Here is a 13,983-nt window from a genome sequence, read left to right on the forward strand (position 1 = left end):
GTACATCCCTAACATAGGTGCTTATGCAGCCACTGAAGTGACCTTTGTGAAGGTGCAGGAAGAGTGTTCACATTGCCAGCAGGAACCTGGGCCCTGGGGCAGCCTGCCTTCTCCTCCCTCCCACCCACACTGTCTTCCTGGGGCTCCAAAGGGAGAAAGCGGGTTGTGTGTCATTTACACACTCATTTCTTGAAACTGCCATTGTCACTAGAACTGTTCCTCCTAATTGTGGTGGTAATACAAGCTTGGTAACACTTCCGTAGGAGTCACAGCCACGAGTGCACCTGCTCCCTCCCTCACGGGCGGTGGGGACCCCACAGAGGCAGGACACACTGGGATGGTGCAACTGTTTCTTAAACACACAGACTATTATTTTTTCTTTAATTGTTCATTTGATTTAGTTTTTAAGTTCACTTTCACTACGGGATGAGATGGGTGCATTGACACAAGGCTTCCGGGATCAGAGCGGCCACGGCTAAAAGAGACCCAGCCCTCAGCTCCCTTTCCGCACGCACGTCCCTTCTGAGTCCCACCAAAGCTGCAGGTGGGCGCAGCTGGGTTCCACTCCTGGCTCCTCACTCCTTCTGGAGGCTGTCTCAGTGGGGGTAGGGAGGGGGCCTAGGTCCCTATGTCCCCCCTGTGCCCATGCAGGGAATCAGCATCTACCCTGCCCCCTGGCTGGGCCCCAGCTGGTTTCTGTGGGATGGAACCTGGTCCCCGGGGGTGCAACGCCCAGTTTCTGAGGCGCTGGCTCTTGAGTCCTGCAAGGCCTTTTAGTCAGTTTAGTCATTCTTCCCAGAGAACAGTCAGCAGAAACCCTGCTGCCAGTACCCAGCTATGGGGCAGGACTGCCGTGGAGAAAGGCAGAATACTGCAACGGGTCAAAAACCGGACAATCCCCATGTCCAGGCAGGTGGCAGTCCTCAAAGGCTGGGATGAGGGAGGGGAAGGAACCTAGTTCAGGAGGGTCTTGGCTGGAGAGGCCTAGAGTCAGGCCTCCCCAATCTGCAGTTTGGCCAGAGCGGGCCACCAGCCAGGGATGTGAAGGGTGGGGAGGTGGCTTGGGAACCCTGGCCCCTGCCCCCTACTGTCTGCTAGGGCCTCCCCAAGGAGCACCTGCGGCTGCCACTCACACCTGGCCAGAGGTGACACTGAAAGCCCTGTGGCCAGAAGCATCATGGGGGGGCGGGCAAGACTCCAAAGGGCTCTAAGGACAGGTTTGCAAAGCTTGGGGGAGAAGAAGAGGAATGGCAGCAGCTGGGGTTTCCCCACAGGTACCTGGCTTGGAAGGGTGGCATGTCTGGAAGGAGGGGCCAGCAGGGGGTGTCATGCTACAGTAGCCTGCTCTTGGGTCCCTGGTAGAAAATGCCCACTCCCCTGAAGACTCAAGCTAGGCTACATCCCACACTGCCCCCACTCTAGCCACAGACAACGATCACAGGCTCCCAGGCCAGTCCAGGGTGTCCATCACAGGCCAGGTGGTCTCAGAAGACCCCTGTGCAACCACACTAAACGGTGCTCCATCCTCCGCCCACCAGTTCTACAAAGCTCCACTGCAAACATACTCCCAGAGCTGGGCACCCTGGCCGGGTGACCCAGCCCCACACTGCCCAGAGGTCCATCTGCGTCTGATCCTTTCTTCCTCTTCCCTATCCTGTGTGCCCAGCCCCGCCCCCACCGGAGGACTTGCAGGTGGGTGGTGTTGCCTTCACTCGGGTGTGCCCCAAGTGATAAGGTGCTCATGGGACAACCCAGCAGAAGGACGGTGTGTTCCTGCCACCACCACTGGATGTATTGAGATCACCATCACATCTGCTAAGAGAGCTACCAAGAGGGGACCCAGCCGCTGCCCAGCCTGGTGCCTGAACCGAGGGACCCTGTGCCACGCCCTGGTGGCTCCTCCGAGAGGTGGTGAGCGGCTGCCGCAGGACTGGGCAGCTCAGGGTGCGGAAAGAGAAGCGTGAAGCTGGGAGTGCGGGAGGAGAGGGAAGGAGCGGAAACAAAAGTTGCATCTAGACAGAGTTGAACAAAACAAAACCAAAACCCGAACGTGTTCTTGTCTCGGCTCAGCATCCAGGCGCCGCGGGGTCCAAAGCTCCTTAGCCGGACATCTCCTCTCGCTGCTCCTTGTTCCTGCGCACCTCGGCCGCGTGCAGCTCCTGCAGGGATGAGGCGGGGGTGAGAGCGTGATCCTGCGCTCCCCTTAACTCGCAGCGGCAGGGTCTCGCCGCAGTCTGGGCTGGCCCCAAGCCGGGGCCGGGCGGCGGGGACCCTCCAAAGGAAGGGGCTCCTGGGAAACTATCCTGGTCCCCAACCCAAAGCAGCTCCTCCCCTCTCCCAGTTCACACCCGGATGCGTTTTCCTTCAAAGCGCTTCAAAAGTAGCGACTGTGCCCAGGTGATTTATGGCTCTCCGTTTGTGCCCTGCTGGGCCCAATAAATGGCGGGGCCCCGCCCGGGCGCGCACCTTCTCGCGCAGCCGCTCGCGCAGCGCCGCCAGGTGCGCCTCGCGGATCTCCTTGCTGAGCTCCATCTTGTAGTTGAGTTTCTCCTCCGCCAGGCGGCTGAAGTTGTTGTTCTCCTCCAGCGCCTTGTGCAGCACTTCGCGCTCGTGCTCGCGCCGCTCCGCCAGCTGCTTCAGCACCTGCGCCTCCTGCGTCTGCGCGGGCCGCGGTGGGGAGGGGCGCTGAGCGGCGGCCTGGGCACCGCGCCTGGGGATCCCCCCAGCTCCCTCCCCCCCACACACCCATCCTGGCCCCCCACGCTTCCGTCTGGCCCTGCCCAATGCCCATCACCCTGCCCTGCTGCTGCCCTCTGGACACAAGTCCTCGCGGAGCTCGGCCCTACACTGGTCCATCCTGCGCCCGTGAGGGTGACCTCCTCGTCCTCTTTGCTAAACTTCCGGAACGTGAGCACAGAAAGCTCCGCGTGCCCTCCTCCGCCACTCACACACCCTGTCGGTTTCCAGCTGCAAAGCTGCCCGCTCCCTGCCACGCTGAGATGCCAATCCAGCCTCGTGTCCCAAGGCCACCGCCTGACACCCCCTCTCCTGGCCATGGCGCCCCCCAACAGTGTCTGGTTTCTGTCTCCCTACAGCTGGCTACCACTGCGGATCCTTCCTCCTCCCTGTCCGTTCTGATCTCTCAGGAGGAGGTCCAGGAAACCACGAGATTCTCTCCATCCCAGGCGCAAGGCAAGGCAGCCTGGGTCCCTCTCTGCGCTCCAAGCCCCGTGGTGCGCTGGGGGAATGTTAGAGGAGCAAAGGGAATCTAAACGTGTGGGCTGTCACTGAGGTTTCCCCTCTCTCCCTCAAACCTCTGCCCGCTGAGCACAAAGGAGCTGCTTGGTACCGGCCAGGAGCTAAGCTTTCTAAGGTGCGGGGGTGGTGGACAGCTCCGCAGGGATGCTGGGGAGAGGACGAGCTGGACAGAAGAGCCCGGGGCTGCTGGCATCACAGTGTTGGGCCCTGCTAGGGGAAGGGCTGCCTGGTGGCCCCCCAAAGAGAGCCTGAGTCTCCCAGGGGTAATTAGTGCCCTCAGCCTCTTTCGGAAGGCTAACCCTTGGAAGCCGGAGTCCCTGGGTCTCCCTGGGTCCTGCTGTAAGGGAGGTGGGGCCACTGCCCCTGTCCTACGGGTTGGGGGGGGGGTTCCAGCACCAGGACGCATTCCTGAAAGCACTTCCTCTTCTGTGTGTTTCAGTCTCAGAGGGGCTGGTGTGAGGTGAAGGTCTGGGGAGGGGCCTGAGGCCCACCCCACTTCTCCCAGAGGCCCTCTGAGCTCCAGCAGCTCCAGGTTTGCAGCCCCCAGCACAGGGAGGCCCTTCCTCCTCCTCCCTGTGCCCAGGAGAAGAATGCCCACCCAGCCTCATGTCCCAGGGACACCGCCTGACCCCCACCAGGCCGTGGCCAAGGGTGCCCCCAACAGTGTCTGGTTTCTGTCTCCCTCTGGCTGGCTACCACTGGGGATGCTTCCTCCCCGCTGTCTGTTCTGATATCTCGGGAGGGGATCCAGGAAACCACGAGATTCTCTGCGCCCCAGGCCAATGACCAAGCAGGGATTTTGGAGCATCCTTGCACCTTGGGGACCATGTCCATGGTGGGCAAGACCTCCTGGCTACTTTCACCAGGACCAGTGGGGGTGCCCTTACCTTCCTCCGCTCCTCAGCTGCCTCCAGACGCTTCTGCAGCTCCTCCAGGGAGGTGTCCTTCCTCTTAGGGGGTGAGGAGAGAACAGGGCTCTCCGGTGACAGATCAGAAGGGGACTTGAGGATGACCTCGAAGCTCTGGCCAGAGGCCCTCTTGTCCAGCTGTTTCACCTCCATGTCTGCAGAGTAAGACCAGATGGGGGCTTCAGGAGGGCCCGCTGAGGAGGGGGCAAGCGGAGGGGCCACTTCTCAACATGTACCCAAATCAAGACCTGAGCGAGGGGGTCCGGCTGCTCATGGAGGACCCGCAGGCCTGAGCCCTTTAGTGATCCCTCCCCTCTCAACCCCCGCCCTCTCCAGAAGCCAGCCAAGCCAGGGGGTCAAAAGGTCATGGTAGGGGGAGTAGACACACTCACCCCCATACTGGTAGATGGTGTTGGGGTGCGGCTGTGAGTAGAAGCAGGAGCAGATGAGCGACAGCACGGACAGCTCCTTCATCTTCTCCTTGTAGGCTGTGGGTGGAGGCCAGCGTGAGCAGCCCGCCACCCTGTGCGCCTGCCCCGCCCTCTCCTGCCCCTTGCTCCTCCTCGGGCGGGCGCCTGTCTCTGGGAGCCCGTGTCATCACGCTCCCTGTGTGCCCACGTCTGTCTCTGACTCTCTGCGCCTCTTCTCTCCCTCCCCACCCTCTGGACGTTGAGTCTGTCTTCCCCTGGGCACGCCTCCCTGCGGGGCGTCCTGCACTGTTCTCTCCGCTGCTGTGTCTCAGGCCCTGTCTGTCTGTCTGTCTGTCTCACTCTTGTGCATTGCTCTGTCTCTGTCTGTTGTTCTTTCTGCGAGTCTCTCCCTCACTCCACATCTCTGTTCATCCCCTGCCTCTCTGTCGCTGCCTCTCTTTGTGTCCCTTGGTGTCTGTGTTTCCTGGTCACTGTGTATCTTCCCAGCCCTCACTCCCTCTGCCACCCTGGCCCTGCCCAATGCCCATCACCCTGCCCTGCTGCTGCCCTCTGGACACAAGTCCTCGCGGAGCTCGGCCCTACACTGGTCCATCCTGCGCCCATGAGGGTGACCTCCTCATACTTCCCCTCTCAGAACTTGCCTTCTGTGGTGGGACACGAATCGCTCAGGACTGGGCCTGCATGAAGTGGAGCTTTTGCAGGCAGCACTGCCTTGGGCTGTACACTTGGGTGAAGCCCTCAGACCCTCTTATCTCCTCCCCTTCCATTTACCAGGCAGTAGTGATCACCCCATGAGACCTGGCCCTCCCCAAGCACACTCGCCCACCTAGAGCCAAAGGAAAGGGAGCTGTCCGTTCAGCACCACAACCCACCCTCTACCTCTGCAGAGCCAAAGCCCACAGCGGGTGTTGACGCCGCCCAGACTGAAAAAGAGGTGAGCCTGGCTGGAGGCCCTGAACCCTGCTGGGGAAGGGGAAATGCCCATTCTGGAAATGGAAATAATTGAGCTATTTATCATGTATTTCGTGGGAAGCCAGGACTCAAAGTAGGTACACTGGTCCCAGTGTATCCCCAGGGCCAACGATCCTACAAGCTCAATATTGTCATCTCCACGCGACTGAGATGACCCAGATGGCTGGGGTGCCTTCCCCGAAGCTCCTCGCGTGCAACCTCCGGTGTGACCTTCCCACCACTCCAGCAGGCCCCGAAGTCTAGGAGGCTCAGAGACCCCTGTAACCACCAGAGAGACTCCAGGGAGAGCGAATCTGGCTTCCGCGAAGGAAAGAGCAGGCACAGGCACCCGCGAGCTCTTCCAAGGGGCACACAAGGATCTGGACACGTGTCTCGATGGGCAAGAGACTTTCTGATGAAGCCGATTGCACACAGTATGTTTTGAATCTGAGTTAACATGAAACTGAGAAGGGTTTTGGTGTAGACACGGGGCACAGGACAGAAACAATCAGGCCCCGGCCCGAGGGAACAGTTTCTGGGGAGCAGAACCCTCCCACGGCCAGCATAGAGAATGAGGTTATTTGATCGAAATATCCTGATGGCCTGGGCAGGCTCTACTGGAAAGAACCGAACCCAAGAGGCTGTGAATTGAGCACAGCGGACTCCTGGACAAGCAGCAGGAAGAGCCTTTGGGGGGTGTGGAGGCACACGGTGCAAAAACGTATCTTATTCATTGGTTCCAGGAGGCTGGAAGGGGGGACGGGGGCTGGAGTGCGGCTTCAAAGGGGACTTTGATCTGACTTGTCAAGTTTATATATATTTTTTAATTGAATGTATCAGGGCGACCCTGGTTCACATCATTATACAGGCGTCAGGTGCCTGATTCTACAACACATCTCTGTGTGCTATCTTGTCTGTTCACCTCCCCCCCCCATCAATTTTATCTTCAAGCAGAATCTATTCGTGTATTCCTGGCGTTGTTACAAGTTAACTTCAGAAAGGGGGCAGAGGGGTCCATCACAGTGCATGTGCTGGGAGCTGGGGGGTGTAAGACCAAGGCAGAGCGAACTTGCCAGCAGCAGCAGGCAGAAGAGGCTGGTGTGTGTGTGTGTGTGTGTGTGTGTGTGTGTGGAGGGGGGTTAGCCAACCCTGTGCTCAGAAGAGAAGGTGGGTCTGGATGGGAGGATATCCCTGGGTCCTGGGAGAGGCCAAGAAGGAAGAGATTCTGTCTAACCTTGTCAGCACCTGCCACCAAGCAACAGATACAACCCTCCCCCCAATCTTTCAGAACCCCTGAATGGGTTTACCTTCCAGGCCAGGAACCTGGGGGCTCACAGCTGCTCTGGTTCCTCCTCCTCTCTACCTTCAACCTGACGTTTTCCCAGCAAAGGGAGCTGCAGATTCGCTACCGAAGAAGAACCACTTTATGGACAAATGCCAGGGAGGCTTCCTTCCAGGTCATCATCCCCTCAGCATGGAGGGAGGCTGGCAGAGACTCAGGGAGCAGGACGGGGACTGTGAGCAGGTGTGAGCTTTACATTGTCAGGAGAGAGAGGAGAGGGGCCAGGAGCTAGAGGCTGAGGTCAGAGATGTCATAGGTCCCAGCTGTGCCCAGGGGTCGTGTCTACCTGGGAAGTGAAGGGCTGTCTCCTACAGCTGCGAACAGGGACACAGCTCAGCACCTGATGGTCACAGAGACTCCTCAGCTTGGTTTTTCTCAGTCCTTTCCAGAAGACCAGTCCTCATGAAACCAGGTGGGAGGGGGCTGGAGAGTGAGGCCTGCTCTGGGATCTGGCTGTCTGGCCACAGGTCAGAGGAGGGCACTGGCTAGCAGGCGGAACATTGGAGAACAAGCCCGGGCCCAATTTCATGACAGACAGGAGGTTACACATGTATTTTCAGAGCTGAAAGGGTTTAAAGGTCATGTCTCGTGGCAGAGGGAAGAGAAGGAGACCCAGACTCATCCAGGCCACCTCTCGACAGACACAGCCCAAGCCAGGAAGCTTCTCCAGGGCCTGAAAGCACACCCTGACTTTTCTACCCCTCGCCAGCACCCTTCTCTTCCTTTCCCCTCCCTGGCTTCAGAAATCTGTTAAAAACAGACCTCTGCCATGACCTGGATCGATTTCATTTCCCTCTTCCTCTTCATATTAACTGTTGTTAAATATGCAAAAAATGCATATTAGGCTTTGATGATTAGATCCTTGATGAGCAAGACTTGGAACACGGCACCAAGTCAGCCCACAGCTGCAGGGTCACAACAATGCCAGCATCCATGGGTGGGCACATCACACCCATCCTCACAACTGACCCTCAGGGCCAGCCAGCCCCGCCTTGTCTGCCTCACTTGTGCAGAGGAGACAGGAAGCTCAGAGAAGGCAAGTGGCCCACCCAATGTCACACAGCCTGCCAGGATGGGAACCTGGTCACAAACCCAGGCCTCTGATGGCACTTTTCTGTTGGGAGCCTCATGTGGACAGGGGTCTGTCCGGAACTAGCAGAGCAGGGGACCTCTCCCTAAAAAAGTCCTGGGGGCTGCTGCAAACTTCTTCCCAACAGGGGAGCATGTTGCCCCCCCAGGCTGCCCCTCTCTCACAAGTCAGAGTTGCCTCCAACAGTGCCGGGTTCCAGCATGGCGGACCTCGTGCCACAACTCACTTTTCTCTGGGCAGGAAACTGGGAAGTGTGGCCGCCACATCCACGCTGCTTGGCACAGATGGGACACTCTCACCTGTTGCTTGGCAACAGGCCAAGCATCTCTCCTAAAAAATTTCATTCAACCCTCAGAACAAACTTAGGGGAGGTGCCAGCACTATCACCCCCAGCCAGATGGGGAAACTGAGGCCCTGAAGTTTGGTAGCAGGTGCAAGGCCTCACGGCTGATGGGATCGCATAAGGCTTGGAATGAGCATGCCTGCACGGAAGCAGGTGAGAGCTACGTGCCCAGGAAGGACGCTGAGAGGCGGCCACAACTTCCCAAGTCAGTGCAGCTCAGCCCCACAAGAGGCCCTCCAGGGCAGGTTGTGGGAGCTCTTTGTCCACATAGGAAGAGAAAGCTACGATCAATCTTGCAGCGGCTACCAGGCCACAGCAGATGACTACTCTTCCCCCTCCTGGCCACCAAGACCAAACAAAGCCACCGGTGCGTGTGAGCAGACTGGGACGCCTTGAACAGAGAAGCCGGGGTTGGAGTTCACTTAACCTGAGTTCGGCCACATTTCCTGGCGCCTTCACGTTGCCACTTCCAGGCCAGGCCACTGCGCCATCTGTCCGGCGCTAGATGATTGGAGAAGCTGGTGATGAGCACAGGCCTGGGCCCCTGTGGCTGCACTCTATCTAGGGTGGCACTGATGGAAGAACAGGAAAGGCCCAGCCCCAGGTGACGTTGTGTGTGGGGGGCATTCCCCAGCTGGCACTGCAGCCTGTCCTCAGTGTGGTGGCCCACTGAACAAAGCTAACCAATTGCACTTAGGGTTTCCCTTTGGACACCAATGGCAACTCCAACACCCGGAAAAATTATGGAACCAAGCAAGGGTCACCAGTGCCCCAATGTCTAGCAAAGAAGAAAAGAGCTAGTGTCAGGGGGCTCTGAGGTCGGAGGGCGTCTGTGCCCAGCTTTGACGGCCATCGGCGGAGAGGTTTTGACGGTGTCCTCCCCTGTCTAATCTGTCTACTTATATGTCCGGTGGGTGGTAGGAGTGACCTCTGTTGAGCAGGGTTTTCACTAAAGGGGGTGAGCGACAGGAAAGGCTGAGAAGTGCTCTCCACAAGTGGCTGCCCATTGTCCCACAGCTCAGGTGGTAGCGAAAAACCCAAAGCCCCTCCTCCGTGTGGGACAGGGCAGCACTCCGTGGCTGGAGGGGGGTCCTGACATCTCTGTGACTGTCAGCGACGGGGCAGAGAAGCGGGGGAAGCCCAGGCGGACCAGAACCCCAGACGACGTGGGTCGGTGACGCGCTTGGTCGCCCCTGAACAGGTGCGGGCGTCAGCCGAGACCCCGAACCGGCGGGGCCCGAGGGGCGGGGCCCGAGGGGCGGGGCCGAGGAGGGCGGGGCCGAGGAGGGGCACACGTGGGTGGGCGGAGCTCTGGAGAGACGCGGGCGAGCTCTGCAGAGGGGGCGGCGGAGACCCGCTCTCAGCGCGGAGGGAAGGGCGGGCCAGAGCGCTGTTCCTGGTCGTCGGGGGAGACCGGGCAGAAGGTCGGGGCGGCCGGCCCCGCCATCCGTGGGCCGAGGGCAAAGATGAAGCTGGTCCTGGGGCGGCTGGACGGAGCAGACCGCTCCTGGGGAGAGGGAGCCCCTCTTCCTCGATCCCGGGGTCCCCTGGCATCTCCCCCGCGTCGGGTCTATGCCGAGCGATCACCCGACCCCTCGCCCTGTGCCCGCCCCTCTGAGGGAGCTCCGCGCCCAGCGCGGACCGGGCAGGGGGTGGGGGGTGGGGGTCGCTGCTACCGATGGCAGTGCGCCTGCAGCTCGGGAGGCAGGGCGGCGGGGGAGGGAGGCGCAGACCCCCCCCATCTTCGGAAGGCTTGGAAACGGCAGCAGCCCCTCCCCCATTCGAACCGCTGCGCAAAGGGCGGTGGCTCTTTCGACCGGAGCGGGCGGCACCGTGTCGCAGAGGGTGGTCCAGGAGCCCGCAGCGGCGACAGGAGGGGTCCGAGGCGGGGGGTGCGAGCGCCGCTCCCCTGGGTCCCAGCTCGGGTCCCCCTCCTCGCCCTCCTTCGGCACCTTCTCCAGCCCTCTGGGGCGCTCCATTGGCGCAGGGAGAACCCGGCCCTCGGCCCTGGACTGCGGCTCCCACAAAGGGTCCCACCCTCTTCCCGCCTCCTCCCCTCTTAGGAAGGCGCGGTCCGACCCGGGTCTGCGGTCGCCAGGCGCCTCCGAGGACTGTCAGCCCCCCGCAGGCGTGCCCATCAGGGGCCCGGGCCGCCGCCCGCATTCCAGGAGCCACCCTGCCGCAGTCGCGCCGGGCCTGGCACCACGGCGCACCAGGGGGCAAAGCGCCCCCGTGCCCGACACCCCTACCCAGGGCTCTCCACCGGGCGCAGGCCCCGCTCAGCGGCCCACGCCCGCCAGGCCCGAGCCGCAATCCCAACCCTTGGGGCACGGGGTCACCCCAACCCTGCGGCTCTGAAGCCGAGCTCCTACGGGTTCAGCCCGGCCGCACCCTGCGTCTTTGCAGCGCGCGGGTCCGAGACGGGAAAACAGGTCCGCAACCGGCCCCAGCATCAGGCCAGGCCAGACAATGGCCTCTTCTGGGACCCGCCGCGGCCCCAGGAAGCCCACGGTTAGAGCGCCTACCGGACACGGTGCTGGCCATGGTGCTGGCGGCGGCGGCGGCGGCGGGGGGCTGCAGAGGCCGGAGAGGCGCGGGTGGCGGCTAGAGCTGCAGTCGGCGAATGCTGCAGTGCCCGGGAGGGGAGGGAGCAAGGAAGAGAGGGAGGCGGCGCGGCGAGCGGTGGGAGGGAGATGGAGGGAGAGAGAGAGGAAGAGAGAGATGGAGAGAGAGCGCGCGCCTGGCCGTGGCAGGGGCTGCAGGCTCAGAGGAAAAGGGGTGGAGGAAGGGACGGAGGGAGGGGTCAGATCAGCCTGGGACGCAGGAGGTAGTGCTGCAACCAGACGCCCATCCTCCCCCTGCTCACCAAGCACCCGCTGCTCCTCCAACCTGGCTTTGCACGGGCATGGGGGATGGTGGAGGCAGCTCCCATTCTCCAGGGTGGACTAGGCTGGAGGGGGCAGCCTTACGTGAGGATGGGGTCGGAGAGCTATTCACTGAGGCTGCTGCAGGTTGGGGGCACCTTCTGTGTGCCGTGATCTGTGCTGAGGAGAAGGTGTGTCACGGACAAGGAGAGGGGTCTGGTGTGGGAGATCACAGAGAGGAATCCCAGAGGAGGGGCAGATTCCGACTAGGAATAGGAAGCTGGGCAGTTACTTACAGAGAAGAGGGTAAGTGCAGGTGGTGGCCAAGGGCCTAGGACAAGGGCTTTGAAGCAAGACAGAGGCGGGTTTCAATCCCAGCTCTGACAGCCATTTGCTCCGTGACTAGTAGTGAGTTTTTTTTTTAACTCTCCGGGCCTCCATTTCTCAGGTGTAAGATGAGACAATGACTACAGTTCCCAGATGACAGAGGACAGATGTGCACACTTGGTGAGTGGGCGGGTATTCTGCCTCCCTGCTCCTCCAGGCTCAGGGTCTGGTTGCTTCTCATAAATGGAGATTCTGGATGAGATGGTAGGTCCTTTTTTTGCAGTGACCCCTGGCATCACTTTGGGAAGAGAAAGTCAGACAGATGAAATGCCGTTCCCATTCTAGGAACAGAGCTGCCAAGGCTGAGACCAGTGCTTACTCCACAAGCAATTAAGTCCCAGGGCCAGGAATAAAACTCTGGGAAACCTCAGGAACCTGCAGAGATGAGGTGGGCTCAGAGAGGTGAAAGACAAGGACACACCTGAGGATCAGAGTCAGCCAGGAGGAGGCCCAGCAGGCAAGTATATAAACACACCTTGATGTGCACATGCAGCAAGCGTGCAACTGGTTAACATCTGTCCTGTGGTCCACATGGCATCTCCTGGCTGGAGTCCCACAAAGCCTACTAGAGCAGATGCTCAGTTCAAATTGGTTGACTGATCGAGATCCCTGTGCCGCTGAGCGGGGCTTGCTGTGGCCAGCTTCAGTTTTCCTTTCCTCTCATCTCTCAGGGTTAGGTTCAGTACAGCAGCACTTACATGTTACAATTTATAGGAAGCTGGGCAGTTACTACACGTGAGGTATGACCAGGCAGTTCATGCACCAGCTTAGGGTCTCAAGGTCCTCATCTCCAGCTCTGACCTAGAACGTTGCCAAGGCTCTGGATCCTAGCTTTCCCTTCCCTGGGCTTCATGGGGGTGGGGGAATGAATGTTGTTGTTCTCACCACATGGGGCGGGGGGTAGAGGCAAAGAGGGTGACTTCTGCCTCTGAGAGTTGATAACTGCTGGCCTTGGGCAATCTACTAATCATCTGTGCTTTGCTTCCTTACCTATAAAGTGTGGACAATAAAAGAACTTATCTCAGAAGCCGTTAGGACAAACTTATCAATGCCTGCATGGGTGGTTCTGAAGCCTATGTCTGGTGAAGATTCCACAATGTGTGGCCAGGTCTCTTCATCGTCTCCAGGCTCCCTGCTCAGAGGCCAAGGTAGACAGTCCACGGTCTCCTCACCAGAACAGGCAGGTGAGGGTGGATGCTAGCTTGTGTTATGAGCTACCCTGAGCATCCTCTCACACATCAGCATAGACACAGATGTGGCACACATGTACCATCAGCGGGAAAACATCTGGACATTAAATAAGCCCATGAGAAGCTCTGAAATCAACATTGCCAGCTGCCTGTGGGCCATCATTGCAGCATCGATATTTTCCTGGTGTCTTTGGAATCTGTAGGGTTGGCCCAGACAAGTATCTATAACCTCACAGAGCTGTGTGGGCCCCTGGGACCCCCTGATGACTACCAGCTGGTGATAGGTGCTGGGGATTCAGAGGGGCCCTGCTCTGACCAGTGTGGGACATTTACCAGAAAAGCAGCTGAGCCTGACCAGCTGGTGGCGCAGTGGATGGAGCATCGGACTGCGATGCGGAAGACTCAGGTTCGAGACTTGAGGTCGCCAGCTTGAGTGCGGGTTCATCTGGTTTGAGAAAAAGCTCACCAGCTTGGAGCAAGGGGTTACTCTGTCTGCTGAAGGCCTGCGGTCGAGGCACATATGAGAAAGCAATCAATGAACAACTAAGGTGTCGCAATGTGCAACGAAAAACTGATGATTGATGCTTCTCATCTCTCTCCGTTTCCGTCTGTCTGTCCCTGTCTATCCCTCTCTCTGACTCTCTCTCTGTATCTGTAAAAAAAAAAAAAAAAAAAAAAAAAAAGGCAGCTGAACCCAGGGGTCAATAAAGAGAGGAGCTGACCAGGAGTCAGGTCATGGGAAGGGGCAGACATTTGCAGATTTTAAGGAGAGCGATTGGTTTACACTTGAGTCTTAAAAAGAGTTCTGAGTGCTTGGCTTGTGGTTGCATGGACCTGGGTTGCTGAGGTCCGGATTCGAATCCTAGGACTTGTGAGTCAAGGCACATAGAACAAGTAACAAGCAAGCAATGAACAACTAAAGTGAAGGAACTACAGTATACTTCTCGCTCCCCACCCCCACTCCTCCTCTCTCTGTAAAATGAACACATAAAAATCTTAAAAATAAATAAATAAACAAAAAGCTCTGGGTGTCCCAGGGTGAGGTAGGGAAATGGAAGCCAAGGTGGGGGTGACATCGCGGGAGGGAACGGGCGGGACCCCAGGTTTCTTCCCGCGGGCGATAGAGTGCCAGTACCCGGGCTCAGGGTCAGAGAAAGCCGGGCAGATGGGTCCTGGAACCCAGAGCACCCGCAGCTCGGAACTCTCGGCTAGAGAACGG

At 59.2% G+C, this 13,983-nt stretch overlaps 1 protein-coding gene and 1 long non-coding RNA gene across 2 annotated transcripts; one reads left to right on the plus strand and one right to left on the minus strand.

The window, feature by feature from the left end:
- Positions 1-349: 349 nt before the first annotated feature.
- Positions 350-11,056, minus strand: STMN3 (stathmin 3). Its single transcript, XM_066235932.1, has 5 exons — positions 10,849-11,056; positions 4,559-4,654; positions 4,146-4,321; positions 2,467-2,658; positions 350-2,159 (listed from the first exon to the last, which is right to left on the minus strand). The coding sequence occupies exons 1-5, from the start codon at positions 10,865-10,867 to the stop codon at positions 2,100-2,102; spliced, it is 543 nt and encodes a 180-aa protein (XP_066092029.1). The 5' UTR covers positions 10,868-11,056; the 3' UTR covers positions 350-2,099.
- LOC136308520 (uncharacterized) lies at positions 2,070-6,431 on the plus strand. The gene is made up of 5 exons (XR_010726120.1): positions 2,070-2,178; positions 3,096-3,192; positions 4,214-4,328; positions 5,372-5,531; positions 5,662-6,431. It is a non-coding gene; the product is annotated as an uncharacterized lncRNA (long non-coding RNA).
- Positions 11,057-13,983: the final 2,927 nt, after the last annotated feature.

This window comes from Saccopteryx bilineata, chromosome 6 (assembly GCF_036850765.1).
Source record: "Saccopteryx bilineata isolate mSacBil1 chromosome 6, mSacBil1_pri_phased_curated, whole genome shotgun sequence".
NCBI classification, from domain to species: Eukaryota; Metazoa; Chordata; class Mammalia; order Chiroptera; family Emballonuridae; genus Saccopteryx; species Saccopteryx bilineata.